Raw genomic sequence first — 21,185 nt, forward strand, 5'->3', positions numbered from 1 at the left:
GATTTCTGACAATAGAAGTCTTCTTTTTCTTCCTCCATTATGTACTTCTTTTGGGGAGTGTGTTCATGGCATGTATACACATCCGTTAAATATTCATGCCTTCCCCACTCCCCCACCCCCTACCCCATTTACTGTTTAAAAATACACAGTTGGAAATTTTGTAACTCGCTTTCACAAAAAACTAAAGTATTCAATTTAATGTTGGAAATCCTTGTTCAAGAAATATATATAGGGGCGTCTGGGTGGCTCAGTCGTTTAAGCATCTTAACTCTTAATCTCGGCTCAGGTCATGATTTCACAGTTCGAGAGATAGAGTCCCACGTCAGGCTCTGTGCAAGAAAAAAACAAAATACATATCTATATGCCCTTTATGGATCGTTGACATTTGTGCACATCAAACAAAATGACTTGCAGCCACTTCTCAGGAAAAGAAAAAAAGACTACCTTTGTTTCAAAGGGCCATATTCCTTCGATGAACGTGAACATTGCTGTGTAATATACTGCTATGAGAAATGATACACTTCTTAGTGGGAGGTCAAACAGTTTGGAGATAAGACTGGAATGTGATAATTTTCTTAATGTTTACAGTGTCGAATACAGAAAGAATAGATCTTTGAGAAAAGAACTGATGGTTTTAAAAAAAATTTTTTTTTTTTCAACGTTTATTTATTTTTGGGACAGAGAGAGACAGAGCATGAACGGGGGAGGGGCAGAGAGAGAGGGAAACACAGAATCGGAAACAGGCTCCAGGCTCTGAGCCATCAGCCCAGAGCCCGATGCGGGGCTCGAACTCCCGGACCGCGAGATCGTGACCTGGCTGAAGTCGGACGCCTAACCGACTGCGCCACCCAGGCGCCCCAAGAACTGATGGTTTTAAATTGAAATGTTTTCTCATCTTGTAGGTCATGCGAGAATGGGAAGAGGCAGAAAGGCAAGCAAAGAACTTGCCTAAAGCGGACAAGAAGGCAGTCATCCAGGTAAAACCCAGGCGGGTTCTCCACCGGGCAGCATGGGCTAGCACCTCTAGAAACCCCAGGGTGATTGTTCACATTCCCACTAATTTGGACTATTGTTCATCATTGTCCAGGAATTCAGTTTCTTCAGCTCTGCCTTGTATTTGCTCTTAATTAGCTCAAGTTTTAATTCATTGCCATTCATAGCTCAAGTTTTAATTCATTCATCCCCTATTGTTCCTTGCATTCTGCTTTTGGTTGCCAAATTCTTCCTTTACCTCTTCCCCTGGCACAAATCACACACCATGATTAGACTTTTGCGACAGGAACTCCTCTCACAGCTGCCTTAAGCAAATTGTAAGATCCTCGTGGTCACTTTCCTATTAAAATACGTTGAGGAAGAGCGGAGTTGTTTGGGTTGGTTTTTTTGTTTGTTTGTTTGTTTGCAAATGTAATTTCGAGTTTTAAAGGTAACAAATTTAGCCTGTGCTACGGCTCGTCCAGTCAGTCTTCGGGGGCCATAGAGAAGAATGATTTACAATGAGAAATCAGGATTGAGGATGGGGTGCAGGAAAGGGAGGCAACCCATAGAGCATGCCAAATTAGTCAAAATGTTGGAAGGACTGTAAATCTTGGAGTCAAATGGAGTAGGATACCCCCTTGGGAAGCCCCATGCTGCGCGTCCGGTCCCGTGTTGATGTGTGCACGTGTTTGCAACGGCAGCATTTCCAGGAGAAAGTGGAGTCCCTGGAGCAGGAAGCAGCCAACGAGAGGCAGCAGCTGGTGGAGACGCACATGGCCCGAGTGGAAGCCATGCTCAATGACCGCCGTCGCCTGGCTCTGGAGAATTACATCACTGCCCTGCAGGCTGTGCCCCCTCGGGTAGGTCTGGCGAGGCCTCCTTTCACAAGTCGCTTCGGGGCCCAACACAAACAGGAGGCGTGGGGGCGCGGGGGGTGCTGAAGGCCACCGGAAGGAAATCTGGGAACTGTTAGGAGCACCATTACGTACAGGTTTGGCCTCGGTTCCCTTGTCTTGAAGGTTATGGGGTCACAGGGGAGCCGCCTGCACAGGGTCATCTCAGCGCAATAGACACTCACGCTTTCCCACAGAGCCGTCAGGCAGGCTTCCCAGGGACTCGACACGCAAGACCTGACCCCAGTTAATGTGCCTGGGACAGTGACACGTCAGGAAACGTGTCAGTGACAGCCGAAGTCAGGAAACCGCAAAAGTTGACAGGACTTTCTATGTAACCATCTAATGACAAATAACTGAGGGTTAAGAAGAGTTGGGGCGTGGTCGGGCTGTTAGGATTTCTGTCAGCATTTTGAGGAACTAGAACTCAAGTTTCCTGCTGAGGGAAGCAGTCATATTCTCTGGTGGGAAACCCTCATCAGTCATGGTGTCCACAGAGAAGAGGCTTTGTTTGAGGTTTTCGGCAATAAATGCCCAGAAAGGCTTCCTGAGCAATGCAAGCGGATCTCCTCAGTGAGGCTTCATGGGAGAGTTTACTTTGGACATAAGGAACATTCTGAGTGGGAGTGTGTGTGTACTATATCCGTTAGTCTATCCGTTACTGAGTGAGCGACATTAAAATCTGCTATTTCCTCATGTGATGCTATCAGCTTCTGCTTTTTGTATTTTTGAGGCTTTGTTTCTAGGCGCAGAAACATCCAGAGCTCTTACGTCCTCCTTCGCGCCCCCCCCCCATTATCATTATGACATGACCTCTTTACCCCTGGTACTGTGTTTTGCTGTGAAGGTACTGTGTCTGATATTAAAGGTATTTCAGCTTTCTCCTGATCAATGTTATCATAGCATATCATTTTTCCATCCTCGTGCTTTTATTTAACCTGTCTTTACGGTTGAAGTGCATTTCTTATAGGCAGCATACTGTTGAATCTTGCCTTTTAAAATTGCAAACACCACGTAATGAAGTTATTGATACAGTTATGCCTAAATCTGTCGTCTTGCTGCATCTCCTATTTGTTTCATCTATTCTTTGTTCCCTTTCTCTTCTTTTTTCTGCCAACTTTTGGACTAATAAGATATTTTTTTATGGTTTTCTTATATGCCCGTTGTAGGGTTCTTAGAACTGTAGCTCTTTCTTTCGTTATTTTAGCGTTTGCCTCAGAGTTTTAGAAAATGTTTCTAACACTTCCCAATATTATACCAGCACAAGTGATACTATGCCACTTCATGTACATTACAAGAACCTCATCAAATTCTTCCATTTCCCCTTTCCCAATCTTTGGTCTGTTGTTGCCATACTTTTTCCATACTACATTATTGTTAGCTTTCTTTTAAACAATGAATTATCTTTTAAAGAGTTACATAATAAGAAAAATAGTTAGATAGTTACCATTTCTGGTGCTCCTTAATCCTTGTATAGATCCATCTGGAATTATCTTCGTGCTACTCAGAAGACTTCCTTGAAAGTTTCTTTTAATGCATGTAGATTGGTGAAGAATTCTTTTGCGTGGGTATATCTGGAAAGATCTCTATTTCACTTTTGTTTTTGAAAGACATTTTTGCTGGGTATAGAATTAAAGGTAGAAGTTTTCTGCAGCTACTTTAATGATGATGTTCCATTGTCTTATTTGCCTGGTTTCCAACAAGAATGCTAATACCCTTTTCTTTATCTCTGTAAATAATATATCTTTTTTTTTTTTAATCTGGCCACTCTGAAGATTTTCTCTTTATCACCAATTTTGAGCAATTTGATTATGATGTGCCATGTGTATTTCAGTCAGCTATTTATCCCATATGGCTGTTTTTTGCCTCCTACATTGTAGCTTTCACATCTAGAAGTTTAGTCTGGCTTTTGTTTGTTATTTTCATATCTCTCATTTCTTCACCTAAGTTTTTAAACTTTTGGAATGCATTTATAGTTACTTTTAATATCTTTGGTTGCTACCTCTAATATCAGCGTTGGGTCAATTTTGATTGATTTTGTTGATTGTTTTCATTATATGTAGTATTTTCCTTCATCATTGCATACCTAGTAGTTTTTTATTGGCTGTCAGACATCGTGAACTTGACTTTGTTGAGTGCTGGGTACTTTTGTACACCTCTATTTTTTTTATATATATATTTTTTAATGTTTCTTCATTTTTGAAGAAAGAGACAGAGACAGAGTGCAAGCCGGGGAGTGGTAGAGAGAGGGGGAGACACAGGATCTGAAGCAGGCCCCGGGCTCTGAGCTGTCAAGCACAGAGCCCGACATGGTGCTCAAACTCACAAACCACGAGATCGTGACCTGAGCTGAAGTCAGATACTAAACCGACTAAGCCACCCAGGTGCCCCTGTATACCTCTGTTCTTGAGCTTTGTTCTGTAATGTTAAAGTACTCAGAAACGGTTTGATCCTTTTGGGTTTTGCTTTTAAGACTTGTTAGGTGGGTTCAGGGCAAGTTATCAGCTTATGGCTCATTCAGCAATACAGAGGTAAGATTCTTCTGAGTAATCCACTGTGAACACTGAGTTTTCCCATCTGGATGGTGGGAACAGGTGCTATCCCTGACCCTGTGTGAACACCAGGCACTGTTGCCGCTAATCTTTTTGGGTGTTTTTTTTCCCCCATGGTCTCAGCTGGATTCTTTCACTTGCATGCTTTGATCATGAGTCAGCTACTTTTTGCATAGGGACATTATATGCAAATCTGGGTTCTCCGAGCAACTCAGTCCTCCCCAGCACTCCTGCAGTTCTAGAGGTCACCTCCTTCATGTCCCCTTTCTCAGTGTTCACTGTCCTTCACCTGATGTCAGATGTCTTTTAGAAGCATAGTTCTGTATATTTTGTCCATATTTTGGTTGTTACAGGCGGTCGGGTAAATCTGGTTCTCATTACTCCATCTTGGCTGAAAGCAGCAGTTGGCATGTATGATGTGACTAAACCGAAAAGTCTCCCACTTACACTGATTCTCCTCATTTTGATTTTTCCTTTGATGCTAAAGTTACAGCCCAGAAAGCTCTGAGGAACCATAGAAGAGCTTCCAGTACTCTTGTATAGATAGTAAGATTGAATTGACCTTGTTCTACCAGTGACATCACTGAGATTGAGTGTCTGGTCCGGGGTGACACCACCACACTGGTTCATGGACAGGGTGGAGCTGTCACAGCCGACCACTGGAGTGCCTTCTTACTAGACCACACTTCCTCTCTGAACAAAAGGCTTTTGAAAAAGAGTATCACATTAGCATTTGCATGTTCTATTCAGAAAAACAGTCTCTGTCCTAGCACTGTTCGGTAAAATCCTGTTTACATGCGTTTGGAGAAGTTCCTTGGTTGCTCTCTTTTTCTAGAGTACTCGATTTTGGAGTCAGGGCCGTTAGGATCGTTCGCCAGAGCAGGGCTTGGTGTGGGTGTTGAGACCAGAATCTCAATCACTGACAGTTTACTGGAATGTTCCAGCTGAAAGTCCAGTCTCTGAAGTAGGGTCTTTGCAGTGTGGTCATTGATGGAGCTAAAAATAAGATGGGGACTGAATGGAGTCCTGCACCAAAGCACATTTCAGAATTTTCAGTTCTGTCCCATCTGCCATCACAGGAAAGATGGTGATGAGAAGAGTATTTGCCAAAGCTTCCTGTATTACCAAAGGGGATACTTTCAGACTGGTCACAATCGTATTCATTCTGGGCCTGTTGATCTCTTCATGCAGAATGAAACATCATGTTAATTTGAAATAAAAATTAAAGACTGGATTAGGGGCTATTTTACTGTCAAAAAAATCAGATTGTTGTTGATTGATCCAAGAAGTCTATTGAATTCTTCCCTAGAAATGCATAAAACCCTCCCATGTAATAAAAACTGGGGCTGGATAGTCATGGGGCTGCAATCTTGCTATCACCTGCCATTTAAAAAAAAAATTCTTTTTTAGGGGCGCCTGGGTGGCTCAGTTGGTTGGTGTCTGACTTCAGCTCAGGTCATGATCTCATGGCTCGTGAGTTTGAGCCCCACATCAGGCTCTGTGCTGACAGCTCAGAGCCTGGAGCTTGCTTCGGATTCTGTGTCTCCCTCTCTGTCTCTGTCCCTCCCCACCTTCTCTCTCTCTCTCTCTCTCTCTCTCTCTCTCTCTCTCTTCTCTGTCAGTAATAAATAAACACGAAAGAAAATTTTAATTAAAAATTAAATTTTAATTAAAAATTAAATTTTAAATTAAAAATAAAAATAAATTTTTAACATTTATTTATTTTTGAGAGACAGCATGAGTCGGGGAGGGGCAGAGAGAGAGGGAGACACATAATACAAAGCAAGCACCGGGCTCTGAGCTGTCAGCACAGATCCCAATGCAGGGCTCAAACCTACTAACTGTGAGATCACGACCTAAGCCAAAGTCAGACACTGAACAGACTGAGCCACCCAGGCACCCCCATCACCTGCCATGTTTAAGTTAATGAGCATCTTAATTTAAATTTTATTTCACGTGTTTATTTTAACACATAGCTGGACCTGGCTCTGCACTTCGGAAAAAATGCAAGAAAATTCTAAGTCCCCTTTTAAGGACTTTTCTGTATTCCTGTTAAAAGACAAATCAGGAGCATGCCGGTTACTGTCCAAGGAAGGTGGCATCTTATATTGGAGCCATAAATACATTTTTCTGAGATCTCCCTCATGCTTAACACAGTGCCTGGAAAAGATGAAGTATTCAGTAAATGTTAGTTGAATATAGGAAATGAATTAGTCAGTGTTTTTTCTGTGGATTCTATAGCTGATAGCACCTTCAAAATAATTATCCCCTTAACCCTGACCATACTGTGCTGGTCCCGGCCTTTGCCACATGGGAATCTGAAACAACGTGGATTGTTTTCAACTTTGAGGCTCATATTTAATCTGTATTTTTATCTATAATTTTGAACCCAAGCTTGGAAGTGTTATGTGATGATGTTTTGATGATGTTTTCATGCAGCTAGAATTCCTTGCCGTACTATGAATTTCATTTGTGAGTCCCCATGGCTGTGTGTGCTTTATGTTCTAAAATTTCCTTTTTAATTAATTATGTGCCTGCTGGCCAATACCGTAAATGGCTAATCTAAAAGTGTATTGGAATTATACTTAGAATTTTGCCATGTCCAAATACTTCCAACATCACAGGAGATAAAACAGTTGTATTTCCTCAGGAATAGTTTGGTCTTTGCACTCAGGATAAACTCTTAATCTGTAGAGGGCGAGTGACTCTTCTAAGGACCAGCCCCTTTCATTTTCTTAAAGTTTCCTTTAAGAAACTCTTTTCTTAAAGTTTCCTTGGAAAATCAAGGAGTTACACCCTTTTTCTTTCCCCTAGAATTGTTAAATTCCTCTCCAGAGTTGCATCACACATGGTCAGCCTTCCGCCACTCTTCGATCACTACCAAACTTAAGTACAACTTAAAACTAAATTATCATTTGACCACCAGATCTCTCTACCTATGCTTCTCACTTCTTACTTTATCAGAGCTCATATTCAGTCACCTTACGGCCTCATGAATGATGAGCTGAATGTGATCTGAGCCTTCCTTTTTGTAACTGTCAGAATTCCACTTCACAGACGGAGAGAAGACGAAGCTGTTGCCTTAGTGTCCATCATTCTCTTCAGTATGCAGACCAGTTAGCCTTTAGCAGGCCCCCGTACAGTTCAGCTAAAGGCTAGATCAGAATTTCTTTTTAAAATAAACATGGTAGGCTGAGGTCTGAAAAAACTTAGGAGTTCCTAATTAGTAAGAATTGAAATGTGTTAAACATGGGAGCCAAATAACAAAAGCTTTCTTTATAATTCAGAGATTCTCGGTGTCTTTACAGATACTTATTCCAAATCTTCCATTAGACAGTGTTCTAATTATCATCTTGACCACAGAGGACTTTGAAGCATTTTCTACATGGAAGTGAGAATGAGGAAATGTTTTCGTGTAGATCTGTCTTGTCTGTGTGCCCCTGGTGTTGTGTGTTTGTGGTGGTGGTGGTGGTGTTTTCCACTGTCTCACAATTGCAGTCATCTTCTGTGTGCTAAAATTAATTTCATGCTTATATCGGATGCCTCACATTCACATTCAGACTTCCAACGTTCAGCTGAGGGGTAAGAAGTTCCTTTGGCACCAACACTCTTTCCTTTCTCATTTCTGATTAGTTCAGCCAAATGTTAAATTTCCTGAGATTCCGGAAAACTGCCTCATAGAATTCCTTGGTAGGGCATTAATGTAACAACTTGTGAGATTTATCATCAAGGAACATGGTTTTGTCCCTAGGTGGAGATTTTGCTCAGTGCTGTTTAGTGAATTCTAACAGCAGGGAAATAAATATCCAATAAGAAGCAGCAAAATCATTGGGGAAAATCAAGGACAGAAATTCATGAGTGCGAAACAGAGGCGTTTAACTTGGCCATTTTAAAAAGTTTTCCTGTAACCTTGCAAACTGCCCTTCTCCCTACAACTCTTCATTTTCTGCTAATCGCTTCGGGTCCAAAAAGAGATATGAGCATTTATAGAATATATGCAGACAGCATGCATCCACGTGCCAAGGTAAATCTGGTACATCTGCACCTCAATATAAGGGACAGGAAATAAGTTAAAAACCATTTGCCTAGTTCTTCATATGTGAAGGACCTGAGACAGAAGAGTCCCAAGATGTTCGAGGCATTCAATCCTCAAGCTTTCAATATAATACAAACTTTGTAAAGCTGATATGAATGTACTTAAAAGTTAAAAGACTGCTAGGTTGGGGGCGCCTGGGTGGCGCAGTCGGTTAAGCGTCCGACTTCAGCCAGGTCACGATCTCGCGGTCCGGGAGTTCGAGCCCTGCGTCAGGCTCTGGGCTGATGGCTCAGAGCCTGGAGCCTGTTTCCGATTCTGTGTCTCCCTCTCTCGCTGCCCCTCCCCCGTTCATGCTCTGTCTCTCTCTGTCCCCAAAATAAATAAACGTTGAAAAAAAAAAAAAAAAAAGACTGCTAGGTTGAAAATCACCTTTGAGAGATATAAGTAATTATCTTAAACCTTACATATTTACTATTCATCCATTCATCATTCATTTATTTTTAGTTGCAATTTGTAAAATTGGTGGGCACAAGGAGACTCATTAACTTGAGAGCTTTTTTAAAAAAAAATTTTTTTTAATTTTATTTATCCTGAGAGAGACAGAGATAGGACAAGTGGAGGAGGGGCAGAGAGAGAGGGGGAGAGAGAGAGAATCCTAAGCAGGCTCCACACTGCCAGCACAGAGCCCGAGGTGGGGCTCAGACTCACGAAAGCATGAGATCATGTCCTAAGCCGAAACCAAGAGTCAGATGCTTAACCGACTGAGCCACCCAGGCGCCCCTAACTTAAGAGCTTTTAAGGACAGACCCAGTAACAAACAGATGGAAAGGAAAACAGGAGAATTAGCATTCATTGGACAAAATCCTACAGACTCTGCTGACTGATTTGCACACTATTTCCGTAAAACCTCTTAATATGACCCCCTTACCTTGCTTTGAATCTGTACCCATCTTGATAGACGGATCTAAAGACCAGCAGGCGATATGGAACCAGAGACGCTAGTGCTTTCTGTTTTTAATTGAATTAAGTTAAACAGAAAATTACGAAATAATGTAGTAAAGGCGTTAGCTTGAAAGCTGTCCTGTGCCCCTGAATCCACATTCATCACCCGGATTCCCTCCACCGCAGAGCCCTGCTTCGGGACTGCCTTCAAAGTCGGAAGGGCTCTTCATCGGATACTGTCAAAACCTACAGCACTGGGATGCCCTGTTTCTTTCCGGGATAGGTTGCATGTACGCATTTATAGGATGATATCTGTTTTCATTTCATCCTTGAAAATCAAAACCCATCACGAAGACGTAAATGTTTTGTGTGTCAGACAAATGCATAATAGCACATTATTTAACGACCTAGGGGTCACTTACCTTTCTGGCCTCACAGGCGTCTACCCTGTGGGGGCAGATAGTAGCCCGGGTCTTCCCCTTAGAAACATGCACGCACATGATGTTCATCCATTGATCAATTTAAAGATCCTAAATTGCATTTGGGTGTTTGTAAGCATTGTTTTGAGTTTCCTCGCATTAATGTTTCCAGTAGGTCAAGGCGCTGTGGTTAGCTGGAGTATGAGGAGAGGGGGAAATTAAAAGAGATATGAAGGTACGTGTCTTTGAGCGTGGTGCAGCCAGTTGGAGGATGTGGGAAGCAAAAATGCCAAAATGCAAGTATGGAGATGCAAAATGGAAACATACTATTTTACCTCTCTTCTAAAAAGTCAAGATTATGTCACAGTTGGCATTTGTAGGGTGATCAGACCAGTTGGCAAATCTTTGCAAAGTTCCGTGGTATCCTTTCAAACGTGCTTCGTTGATGGTTTCTTCCATTAACTCCGTAGGCTTTGCCTTTGGGGTTGTATTAATAATCCAACTCGTCATGAAGAGCTTCAGCGTGTTTCACTGCTTGCCTAAATAAGAATTGAGTACCTGCAACTCCAGAGAATTTCTGGCCCTTCTTGGCTCTCAGCTTGGTTGATCTAAGCTCCGCATCCAGTGGATGCTACAGTTGATCCAAAAGCATTGATCCTGGGTTTGGATCAGGTGCTGAATTTCAGTTCTGTATGCTGTCTTCGCTGATTTATAGCTGTGGTCTGTGTGACTCTACTCTCCATATTCTGACACCAAAAGTGAGGATTTTTTTTCCCCCTCACATTTGATGATTATGACACTCCCCATCATTAGCATAAGCCCTACAGATTGAGGGCTCCGTCCTACCAGACTGCCCCCCCCATTTCAGCCACCCATCCCAAGTCTCAGATTTTCACTCACATTTTTTTCCTTCTGACCAACCAGCCATGCATCAGAGGTTCCCGCGACCCCCTTCTTGGGTTTGATAATTTACTAGAACAACGCACGGAATTCAGATCAGTGCTTTACTTACTGTTAGCAACATATTCTAAGGGATATAACCCAGGAATAGCCAGATGGCAGTGACACATGGGGCAAGGCGTAGGGGAAGGGATGGGGCACTGGGATGTCCGCTCTGTCTGTGCTCTCCTGGCACCCCACTGTGTTCCCCAACCGGGAACCAGTCTGAACCCCACTGTGAGCATTTTTTTTATGGGGAGGTTCCATTAGGTAGGCACAACGGATTAAATCCCCGACCTTTGGTGACTGAACTCAATCTCCAGTCCCTCTCCCCTCTCAGGAGGGTGGAACTAAAAATTCCAAACCTCTAATCACTGGGTTTGAACCATCCTCCAAGAGTCACTGGGAGAGTGTACCAAAGATAACACTTTATCGCTTCAGGGGTCCTAGAAGCTCCTGTGGCAGGAACCAGAGGCTCAGACTGAATATTCTGAAAAAAGATGCTCCTGTCACCCCTGTCACTCAGGAAATTACTAGAGTTTTAGGAGCTCTGTGTCAAAGACTAGGGAAAGAAACCAAATAATAGATTTCCTTATGATGTCACTGTACCCAGAAAAAATTATTTCTGACAACTAGATTAAAACCACTCTTATTTTCTAAATTTTATAGTAGATGCCAACACCTGTCTTTTAATTCCCAGGTTCGCCACCCATAAAACCTATAACTTGGAACAGACGACTTAATTGAAAGGATTCTTCCTCCTTCATTTGCAAAATGGGGTTAATTGTTCTCTTTTACAATTAGCCTTGTTCTAGCTTTCTTAGCCATAGTAGAAAAACAAAAGGATTAATCAGAGGTTGGGCTGAGATTGTGAAGTAGGGAGATACCTTCCTCCCTGAGAAGAGAAAGGCTAGAATATACTGTAAAAACACCAGAAACGGAGGCTTTGTTGCCGAGTCCCTGTTAGGAAGTCCACTTCCCTGTGGAGGAGGGAAGGGGTAGAAGATGACTTTCTGTTCTCCTGGGGGCCACCGTCTTCTGTCAACAGCACAAGGCCAAGAGCCGAAGCAGTTACCTGGATAGGCCGGGAGGGGAGGATATCTAATGCCTCCCTGTTCTCCAACCTTGAGAAATACTGAATGGAGGCAGGCCCAAGAATCTGGTGCCATTTCCCCGGCCGCTTCCTCAAGACTTCCTTCAGTGTTCAACTTGGCGTAGAATTGTCATTTGCCTTCGTAAACTCATTTTAAACTACAGAAATCGTGTATGTGCTCTTCTGAAGAAAGGAATGTGGATGAATTTTGCAGTGAACTTTAAAAATTTAGTTCAACTCCTAGCTTTAAAGACAAACACAGCTGTGATCCAAAGGTTCCCGTGGACGCTTCCCTGACTGTCTCTTTTATCCCCCAGATTTTTCTTGCAACAGTGAAGGTACTTGTGAAATGCTGAAATTCTGAGGGCCAAAGTATCGAAAAGAACTTAACTGAGACCATCTCAAGCAGAGAAAGGTTTAACTCTAAGGGTGTTTTTTAAAACCTGCACAGAAATTGTATACATTTTACACTTAGATGCTTAAGATTTCTTGAAATCCAAGCTGAAAATAATGGCCTTAGCCTGTTTGTGAAAACAGGAGAGACTTGTGTTTTCTTGATAGGCAATTAAGTTTCCTGGTTACATGGTTAGAAACCAGTGGGATGCAATTTAATGCTCCAGGAGGCGGCTTTCTGAATAAGTCCCTAGCCACCTGGAAAGTTTCTGGTGCTCCTCATAAAGTGACCCATTTATCTCCTCCTCCCTGGTGAGATTACACCCAGTGCCTTTAAAGACTCTTGACATATCATTCCCTCTCCTCGGGAAAATGGCTTAAGACACAAGTGTATTGTGATAAGATGCCAGATTTCCAAATCAAGCATAAAGCATGGAGTAAAATAGGATCAGTTGGCCATGTTTTAATATGCCTCCCACATGAACTACACATCCAGACACGATTGCATGGAATCAGTTAGACATGTGTGATTGACCCCAAGCCCAGCAACACGAAATGTATGAAATTGCATAAAAACCCAGTGAAAAGGCAATACAGTTGAGAAGAGGGGAAATCATTTTTTTTTAATGTTACATTTTATAGAGGAGGGCCATGAACTTTCTTTCAAAATTATTTACATCAACCTGGCATCAAAACCCAAACCATAAGACGAGCTATGTCATCTTTTGAAATTAATGAGATGAATTCTTGTTGATATTAGTTTGAACGTGCCATGGAGTGCATGAAATATTTTCTGGGAAGTGTACCTCGTTAAAACAACGTTCTAAAGGACTCCAGCATACTGGATAGATAGGTCAAGTGGGGTTGAAAAATGAGTATGTCTCATGAAAATCGGGAGTGCGTCTTAGTGGAGAGATGCTTATTATCAACTCAGATACCATGAAGGATAGATTTTGTTACTGGAACCACGCGTGAAATTACAATTAGGTCTAGGTTATTTGATAATTTAATTAACAAACATTTTTAGCAACCAAATTGTGCCAGGATCTGTGCCGGCAGCCAGAGTTATGCTCTTGTTCCAAGAAAAGAAAATGGTTAACGTTCCAAAAGATAAATCTTCTATTTTAGGTTAAATCTAATCCATTTTAGTAATGCCCAGTCTCCATCCGTTAAGAAATTCTTTTTGAAATGATTTTTGAAAATGCATTGTGATAGTGAAGTGAATTTAGTGCAAACTGAAAAGTGTCACATCAGATGCAAATAGACACTTTGTTGTTATGGGCTAAACACCCAGAAACAATAGTGACGATAAAAACGGATTGGATGTAATTAGTCCCCCCGGGGCAGATCTTTTCCTTTTATTTTCTCTGCTCTTTGCTATAAATTTTAATAATAAGATCAGCCATCCTATGCCAGTGTAATCAGATTGCAGTATTTATATGTACAATATGTAAATTGTGAAATAAGGGAAATTTGTCAGGAAAAATAACGTGATTTACTAGTTTCGGAAGATTTAAAGACTTGAGAATGATTGGAAGTAAATGCATAGAGGTTAAACACAGGTTCCTTACACTCTGTTTCCTGTGAATATGTTTGAACCACTGAATTCTTACGCTCGTATTTCTAATCATCCGAACAATCTTGTCATAAATGTAACTATTGTGACAATAGTAGAATCATTTACTTTAAGAGAATACATTTCTGTAGAGATGTTTTTTTTTCTCTTATTTTTGTATATTACTGTGTTTTTAATTACAATTTTAAGAAACTTATCTTTGTCTTAGCATAATGAAATAAACCCCCAAGAGATTCCCTTTTATCCTGAAATGCATGGATGGTACATCTCTAGAAATAACTAGTTTTAATCCTTGGTAATTCTGTATTCTGGCTAAAAGTGGTAAAAGCAATTACTTCTTTGATTAAAATATGCAATGAATCATATACCAAGGCAACGCCCTTTTTGGCTTTTTTTTTTTTTTTTAACTTAAAGCAAATGAAAGATATAAAAGCATAGAGAAATGTTAATGTTTTTCTTTGTTACCTAAGAATGATACTTGCTTCTCAGGTGCAGACATAACCACCATTTTATTTGGTGTGATATATCTGCCTGTTCCAACATAAGAGCTAATCTGATTTTTTTTTTTTCATTTCTAAGCACGATTCTTAGAAATGTGTTTGCATGGATGCATCAACCGAGCAGAACCATGTAATTCATTTATTGAGGGGCATGGTAATGTCTTCCTGAATTATCTCATGTCCCGAGGCGTAGGCATTAGGCAGAAAAAGGCTTATGTTTATATTAGACACACACACACAATGTGTGTCTGAGCTCATATAAACAATGATGAGGTCATAGCTTACCATGGGCTCTTAGGGCTCATTATTCTTGCCGGAGCTTTGTTTCCTGGTAAAGTGAGGGCAAGCCATGCTGAGGCCTTGGGGAATCATGAGATCCTGGTGTGCTTCTGGTTCATTGTCAAGCTCTAGGGATTTGTTGGGGGAAGTTAGAAATATATTTCTGAAATGAAGAAATGTTGGTGTTAAATAAGATAAGCAATTTTAAACATGTGAACACAATAACCATTTAATTTTCCATCTTAATAGGCGATAAGGAAGGATGGATTGAGAACTAGAATCTGTGCGTGTCATAAAAGCCTAACTTTTAACTAATACCTTTAATCGTTTTCTAGTAATCCTAAACAAATTGAGAAAGGACATTCCTGTCTTGCCATTTCACCTCCCTACATCTGACACAGTAGCTGAAAATGGAGTGCCAGAAAGCAGGAACAGCAGTTGAGAGACCGAATAAGCTAAATCTGGATGGTCTTCTGCACAATGATAAGAGTGGGTGTGATCATGTCCCCAAAGAATATCATCTGAGCTTATAAGCACTAGAGATTTAGGCGAGGACTCCTAGAACAGACTCATTTCTAACCACTCAATTATTTCTCTCTGTATTCAACTATGCAAGTTGCTTTTGGAATTATTTTTAGCTTGACCCATGTTAGAGTTGCCTTGAAAGGCATGATCACATAGCAGATCGGGAGAACAGGGTTAAGAGCCAGAGCCAGACTCTCTGTTCTCACTATACCACGGACTAGCTCTGTAACTAGCTGGGTAACCAGCCATATAACCCTGTACCTTCTTTGTGCTGTGTTTTATCTATGATAAAACCCCAGCCATAGGGTTGATAGGAAGATTTGGTGAGTTACTATGCATAAAGCACATGGTCTCACTCATTCATATAAATAGCCAATAAGTGTTGAGCTGTTACTGCTTAGAGGAAAGAAAAGGGGCTGGGCATTGGAGGCAAGGACTGAGTGGAAGAAATAGATGTGTACTGTGCACCTGCTGTGAACTAAGCATTACCCTCGACAGCTAACACAGAACGTGGTTAATACTCAGTGTACTCTGTATGAAAGATACTCTTATCTGAATTGCACAGAAGAAAAATTTGAGGCCTGGATAATATGGGGGACTCTGAAATTCATTTTAAAATTCATGTTAACAGTAATCATTTGCAAGTGGGAATGTATGCTGTTTTGGGCGATAGTGGAAGAAAAAGGGGAGACCCAAATGTTAGCTGTCAGAAGTTACCCCTCCATTGTCCAATTTGAGATTCGGCTTTAATGCAGTAATGACAAGGCCAGTGTGGCGCCTTTATATTTCTGGTGCACACGCTCTTTGGTGACTGGCGTTTCAAGACAAAATGCCTTATAGAAACATTCATAGGTGAATGGCTGCAAAATAAATAAGAAGGAAAGAAGGTTATAAGAAAGCAATCCTTATGTTTAATTGAAGTATTTTTTCTTATATGAACTCTTTAAAAGAAAAAAAATTTCCATTTTCCTCAAAACAATGAAGCCTTTTCAAGAGAAAATAATGCAATAGAGCTAAGAAAGCACATGCAGTCAGTCAGCTTGCACACATCAGGGGCAGGGACATTGTGAATAGATGCAATTAGATCCTTTCTGTCTCCAGCCTTGGAGGGATCATCGTGATAGAAATAGAGGGAATTATTTATTTTTTTTATATTAAATATAACTTACTGTCAAATTGGTTTCCATACAACACCCAGTGCTCATCCCAACAGGTGCCCTCCTGAATGCCCATCACCCACTTTCCCCTCTCCCCCACCCCCCATCAACCCTCAGTTTGTTCTTAGTATTTAAGAGTCTCTTATGGTTTGCCTCCCTCCTAGAGGGAGTTTTTTAAAGGCCTTGGTGTTAAATAACAAGCAAGGGAATCAAGGGTTTGTAATATCCTGACTGCACAATCCTGCATATAAAGTATCCATTACATTCAATAATATCCTGCCGTTAAACGAATCGTCTTTTAAATATATACATACACGCACACACACACACACACACACATATGTACATATATATAATCAATGTAGCTGGTCAGTTTTTATCTCTTTTATTACTTTTCTGCTCTGGGGTTTAAAAGATCATTCTCTGATTTGTAGATTCAACTAGACTTCAGAGTACAAATGAGAATTACAATGATGCATTGCCAAAAGCTATGTTGCTAGCTGTGATATCTGCCTTTTTTTGGAATTATGGAGAAATACGCTTCTTGTAGGATGAAAGAAATAAGGCAGATGAGCACAGGCTTATTTTCTTTTTATTGTATTTGTTTCCTTTCTTAAGTGTAGGAAGGTGGCCTGCAGACAGCTAAAGCAAGCAAGTACAAGGTACCCTCTCTGCATCAGGCACTGGGTGCTGTGTGATCCCTGATAAAGAAAGACCAAATCCGGCCCTTAAAGATGTCACAGTTCAAGAAAGCAATCAGAAACATAAGTAATTGGGGGCGCCCAGGTGGCTCAGTCACTTAAGCATCTGGTTTTTGATCTTGGCTCAGGTCATGATCTCCTGGTTTGTTGGATGCAGCCCCACGTCAGGCCCTGTGCTGAGAGCAGAGCGCGGAACCTTCTTGGGTTTCTCTCTCTCTTTTCCTCTCTCTCTCTCTCTCTCTGTCTCTCTGTCTCTCAAAATAAGTAAACTTTAAAAAGAAAATACAAGAAAAGTAATTTAATAGACTGTGGTAAGTGCAATAATGGAGATATATGTAGCATTTTGTGGGGTATAAAAAAAGGATACCACTTCTCCCCGGGATATCGGGGAGGTGACCTCTAACTCAGCCAAAGGAGAAGGGCAGGGACATCCCATAAAATACTACAGCCTTCACCCTACTCCCAACATACCATCTCTGGAAATAAATTCTGTACCTTCCAGCTAGTTTTCAAGGTGCCCATGACCTGGTTAGTAATAACTGGGTTTGCCCAAATGGCGAAAATTCTATTCCTGACATGAACTTTCATAGGGTTCGTTTGCTTGTTTGTTTGTTTTAATGAAGAAGAAATGTGTATCTTTGGAAATCACTTCACAAAATCACATAGTAGGATTCTATAGTAGAATACACATAGCAATGGAATCATTGCAGGCAAAGGAGCCTTTGTCCTTTTTTTATTAGGATGAATGTTTTCAAGTAACTCTAGAGTAAAAATGAAATATAACCAATCAGGAAAAAAAAAAAGCACCTAAGAAACTTAATTGTTGCTGAAAGAATTAGAATCTGATGGCATAGAAAGAATTTAATTACATTTCAAAGTAAAATAACTACAGTTTCACATTGTCACATTGGCCTTTCTCCTGGGAAGCTAACGTGCCTGAAAGCTTGTGAGTTATTCCTTGGCCTACAAATTAGTAGTGGTTAAGTTGTCTATTATTTTTCTCATCTTGATTATTGTATTTTATACGCTACTGGTGATGGGGTTATTTGTGCAGTGTTACTATGGAGATAACCACTAAGACTACACATGTAGAAATGTAGTCTTACATATGCCCCTATATATTTGGTTGGGGAGAGGGGAGGGACCTAACGTAAATATTACAGCTCCAAAACCATCTCTTTGGGGCACCTGGCTGGCTCAGTTGGTTGAGCGTCCGACTCTTGATTTTGGCTCAGGTCATGATCCCAGGGTTGTGGATCGAGCCCCACATCAGGCTCTGCGCTGAGCATGTAACCTGCTTAAGATTCTCTTTCTCTCTCCCTCTGCCCCTCTCCCCCCCCCCCTTGTACATACTCTCTCTCTCTCTCTTAAAAATAAAAATCATTGGGGCGCCTGGGTGGCGCAGTCGGTTAAGTGTCCGACTTCAGCCAGGTCACGATCTCGCGGTCCGGGAGTTCGAGCCCCGCGTCGGGCTCTGGGCTGATGGCTCGGAGCCTGGAGCCTGTTTCCGATTCTGTGTCTCCCTCTCTCTCTGCCCCTCCCCCATTCATGCTCTGTCTCTCTCTGTCCCAAAAATAAATAAACGTTGAAAAAAAAAAAATTAAAAAAAAATAAAAATAAAAATAAATAAATAAATAAAAATAAAAATCATCTCTTTCTGTAGCAGTATACTGCCATTTAAAAAGAAAATGTTGGGGCGCCTGGGTGGCGCAGTCGGTTAAGCGTCCGACTTCAGCCAGGTCACGATCTCGCGGTCCGTGAGTTCGAGCCCCGCGTCGGGCTCTGGGCTGACGGCTCAGAGCCTGGAGCCTGCTTCCGATTCTGTGTCTCCCTCTCTCTCTGCCCCTCCCCCATTCATGCTCTGTCTCTCTCTGTCCCAAAAATAAATAAACGTTGAAAAAAAAAAAAAAAAAAATTTAAAAAGAAAATGTTGGTTAAGGACAGTCATCCTGTATGCCGAATGCTAAATGCTCTTGTCAAAATGAAAAATGGCCAATCAACTAAGTAATTACCCATTAAGAAAGTAGTGGGAAAATTGCAAAAAGATGACTCATAATCCTTTCACATGATGGGATGAGTTCGTGGGACCGCTGACCCAGAGCCCCTGGAAGAAGCAGTATTTTGCACAGACCTGAAAGGTGTGGGTTTTTTTTTTTTTTTTTTTTCACAACAGCCTCGTCATGTGTTCAACATGCTAAAGAAGTATGTCCGCGCTGAACAGAAGGACAGGCAACACACCCTGAAGCATTTTGAACACGTACGCATGGTGGACCCAAAGAAAGCTGCTCAGATCCGGTCCCAGGTGAGCACTGAGTGTGGTCATCATGTGCAACGTTGATAGCACAGTGGCCTTGCTCTTTGAGTTAGATCCCAAGGTATTCCCTGAGTACTTGTGGGCGCTTGACCTCTGTAGCAAGAGTTCTTTAATACCTGGTAAATTCTACAGGCTTGTCTTACACCAACATGGGCTTTGACGTTTCCTGATTTATGAAAATAATAAGGAATATAAAAATCCTGAGTGTCCATGGTGCCGATTCTTAAGGATCCATTTAAAACTCTGATGACTAAAGTGAAGAAAACCAAAGTTGTATTAACCGAAACCTCTAAAATTGGTTCAATTAGATTGTGACGGGCAATCATAAATTCCACTGCTACCACAGTGCTTGGATATAAATGGGAGCCTAGGTGAAGCCCTTGTAATAATGTGTTTTATTCACATTCCCAATGGTTGACAGATGAAATCTACCTCTGGCAATCTGAAATTTTACATTTCCTGAAATAGAAGAATTTTAAACAGGTAGGTAGGTGGGTAGGTCGATCAATCGATCGATAGAAAAAGAGGGAGGAGGGGCGCCTGGGTGGTGCAGTCGGTTAAGCGTCCGACTTCAGCCAGGTCACGATCTCGCGGTCCGTGAGTTCGAGCCCCGCGTCGGGCTCTGGGCTGATGGCTCAGAGCCTGGAGCCTGTTTCCGATTCTGTGTCTCCCTCTCTCTCTGCCCCTCCCCCGTTCATGCTCTGTCTCTCTCTGTCCCAAAAATAAATAAACGTTGAAAAAAAAAACTAAAAAAAAGAAAAAGAGGGAGGAAGGAAAGGAAGGAAGGGGGGAAGAGAAAGATCCAGTCAAATTGAAATGTGTTCCTATCTTTTGGAAAATTTGTGCAGAAATATAATTAGAGCATTGGGGTTATTTAGGGAGTCTAAATATTAGGAATCAGTGTTAGGCAGAAATGCTCTTTTCAGTTGGCCTTGTAATTTATGGCTCCAAGCATACAATACAATAGGAACTTGAAAACAGCTCTGAAGTTAGAGAATAAAAAAATGGAAGAACAAGAAAAATAAGAATGCCCTTTTAGGTCACAAGTTCCAGCATTTTGTCAGTTTTGTTTTGGAAATTTGTATCTATCTGTGGTGCTCGGTGAGGAAAAAACTTTTCCCTTTGTCGCAGGTTATGACACATCTGCGTGTGATTTACGAGCGCATGAACCAGTCTCTGTCCCTGCTCTACAATGTGCCTGCCGTGGCCGAGGAGATTCAGGATGAAGTTGGTAAGTCAGCTGCTCTTTTCATGCCGAACCTTTAAACATAGTTCTCTCCTGTAGGAGAAAATCAGGTAACTGAGTTCGTCTGCAGCAGGAATCGCCAGTGCTCTGATCTATGGAAGGAAAAAGAGCAGACTTCCCTTTCACAGTGAAAGATCTCGCGGGGCAGGGCGGGGGGTAGGGGGGAAAGAACTAATCATAACCTTCCACGTGGGCATGATATTTCCATTTTATGGGTGAAAGAGCTCAAACCTAGAATTTAAGAAACTTACTGGCCTGTGTCACATGTCCTCCGTAGTAGAGCAAGAGCACAAAACCGTGTCTTCTGACATGGAAGTTCAGTGACCGTTCTTTCTGACGCCCCGCCCCCAATGGCCATGTGTGTTCTCTGAACCGTGTTGTTGTTTAAACTTCAGTAAATATGTGCCTCTCATCTTTAATGAAGCCTTTATTTTGACATAATCACACACTCATGGAACACTAATACAGAGAGGTCCGGTATACACATCACCCCCCTTCCTCAACAGTAACATCTGACAGAACTATGATACGTCATGAAAACCAGGAAATTGGCGTTGTGTGTCCACTGTCTTTTATGTCCCTAGTTTTCCTAACGTCATATTTAATATTTCAAATCAGTGCGTTTTCACATTTTTGTTTTTCTTA

The 21,185-nt window shown here is 41.5% G+C and overlaps 1 protein-coding gene across 8 annotated transcripts in view; it reads left to right on the top strand.

The window, feature by feature from the left end:
* LOC123610674 (amyloid beta precursor protein) overlaps positions 1-21,185 on the top strand; it is a 278,796-nt gene that overhangs the window by 194,418 nt on the left and 63,193 nt on the right. For all 8 annotated transcript variants that reach the window (XM_045501571.1, XM_045501578.1, XM_045501576.1 and 5 more), the window contains 4 exons: positions 903-977; positions 1,677-1,835; positions 19,154-19,282; positions 20,426-20,525. In XM_045501571.1, coding sequence (XP_045357527.1) covers positions 903-977; positions 1,677-1,835; positions 19,154-19,282; positions 20,426-20,525 — 463 coding nt within the window. The remainder of the gene's footprint in view (positions 1-902; positions 978-1,676; positions 1,836-19,153; positions 19,283-20,425; positions 20,526-21,185) is intronic.

Source organism: Leopardus geoffroyi, chromosome C2, assembly GCF_018350155.1.
Source record: "Leopardus geoffroyi isolate Oge1 chromosome C2, O.geoffroyi_Oge1_pat1.0, whole genome shotgun sequence".
Classification (NCBI taxonomy): domain Eukaryota; kingdom Metazoa; phylum Chordata; class Mammalia; order Carnivora; family Felidae; genus Leopardus; species Leopardus geoffroyi.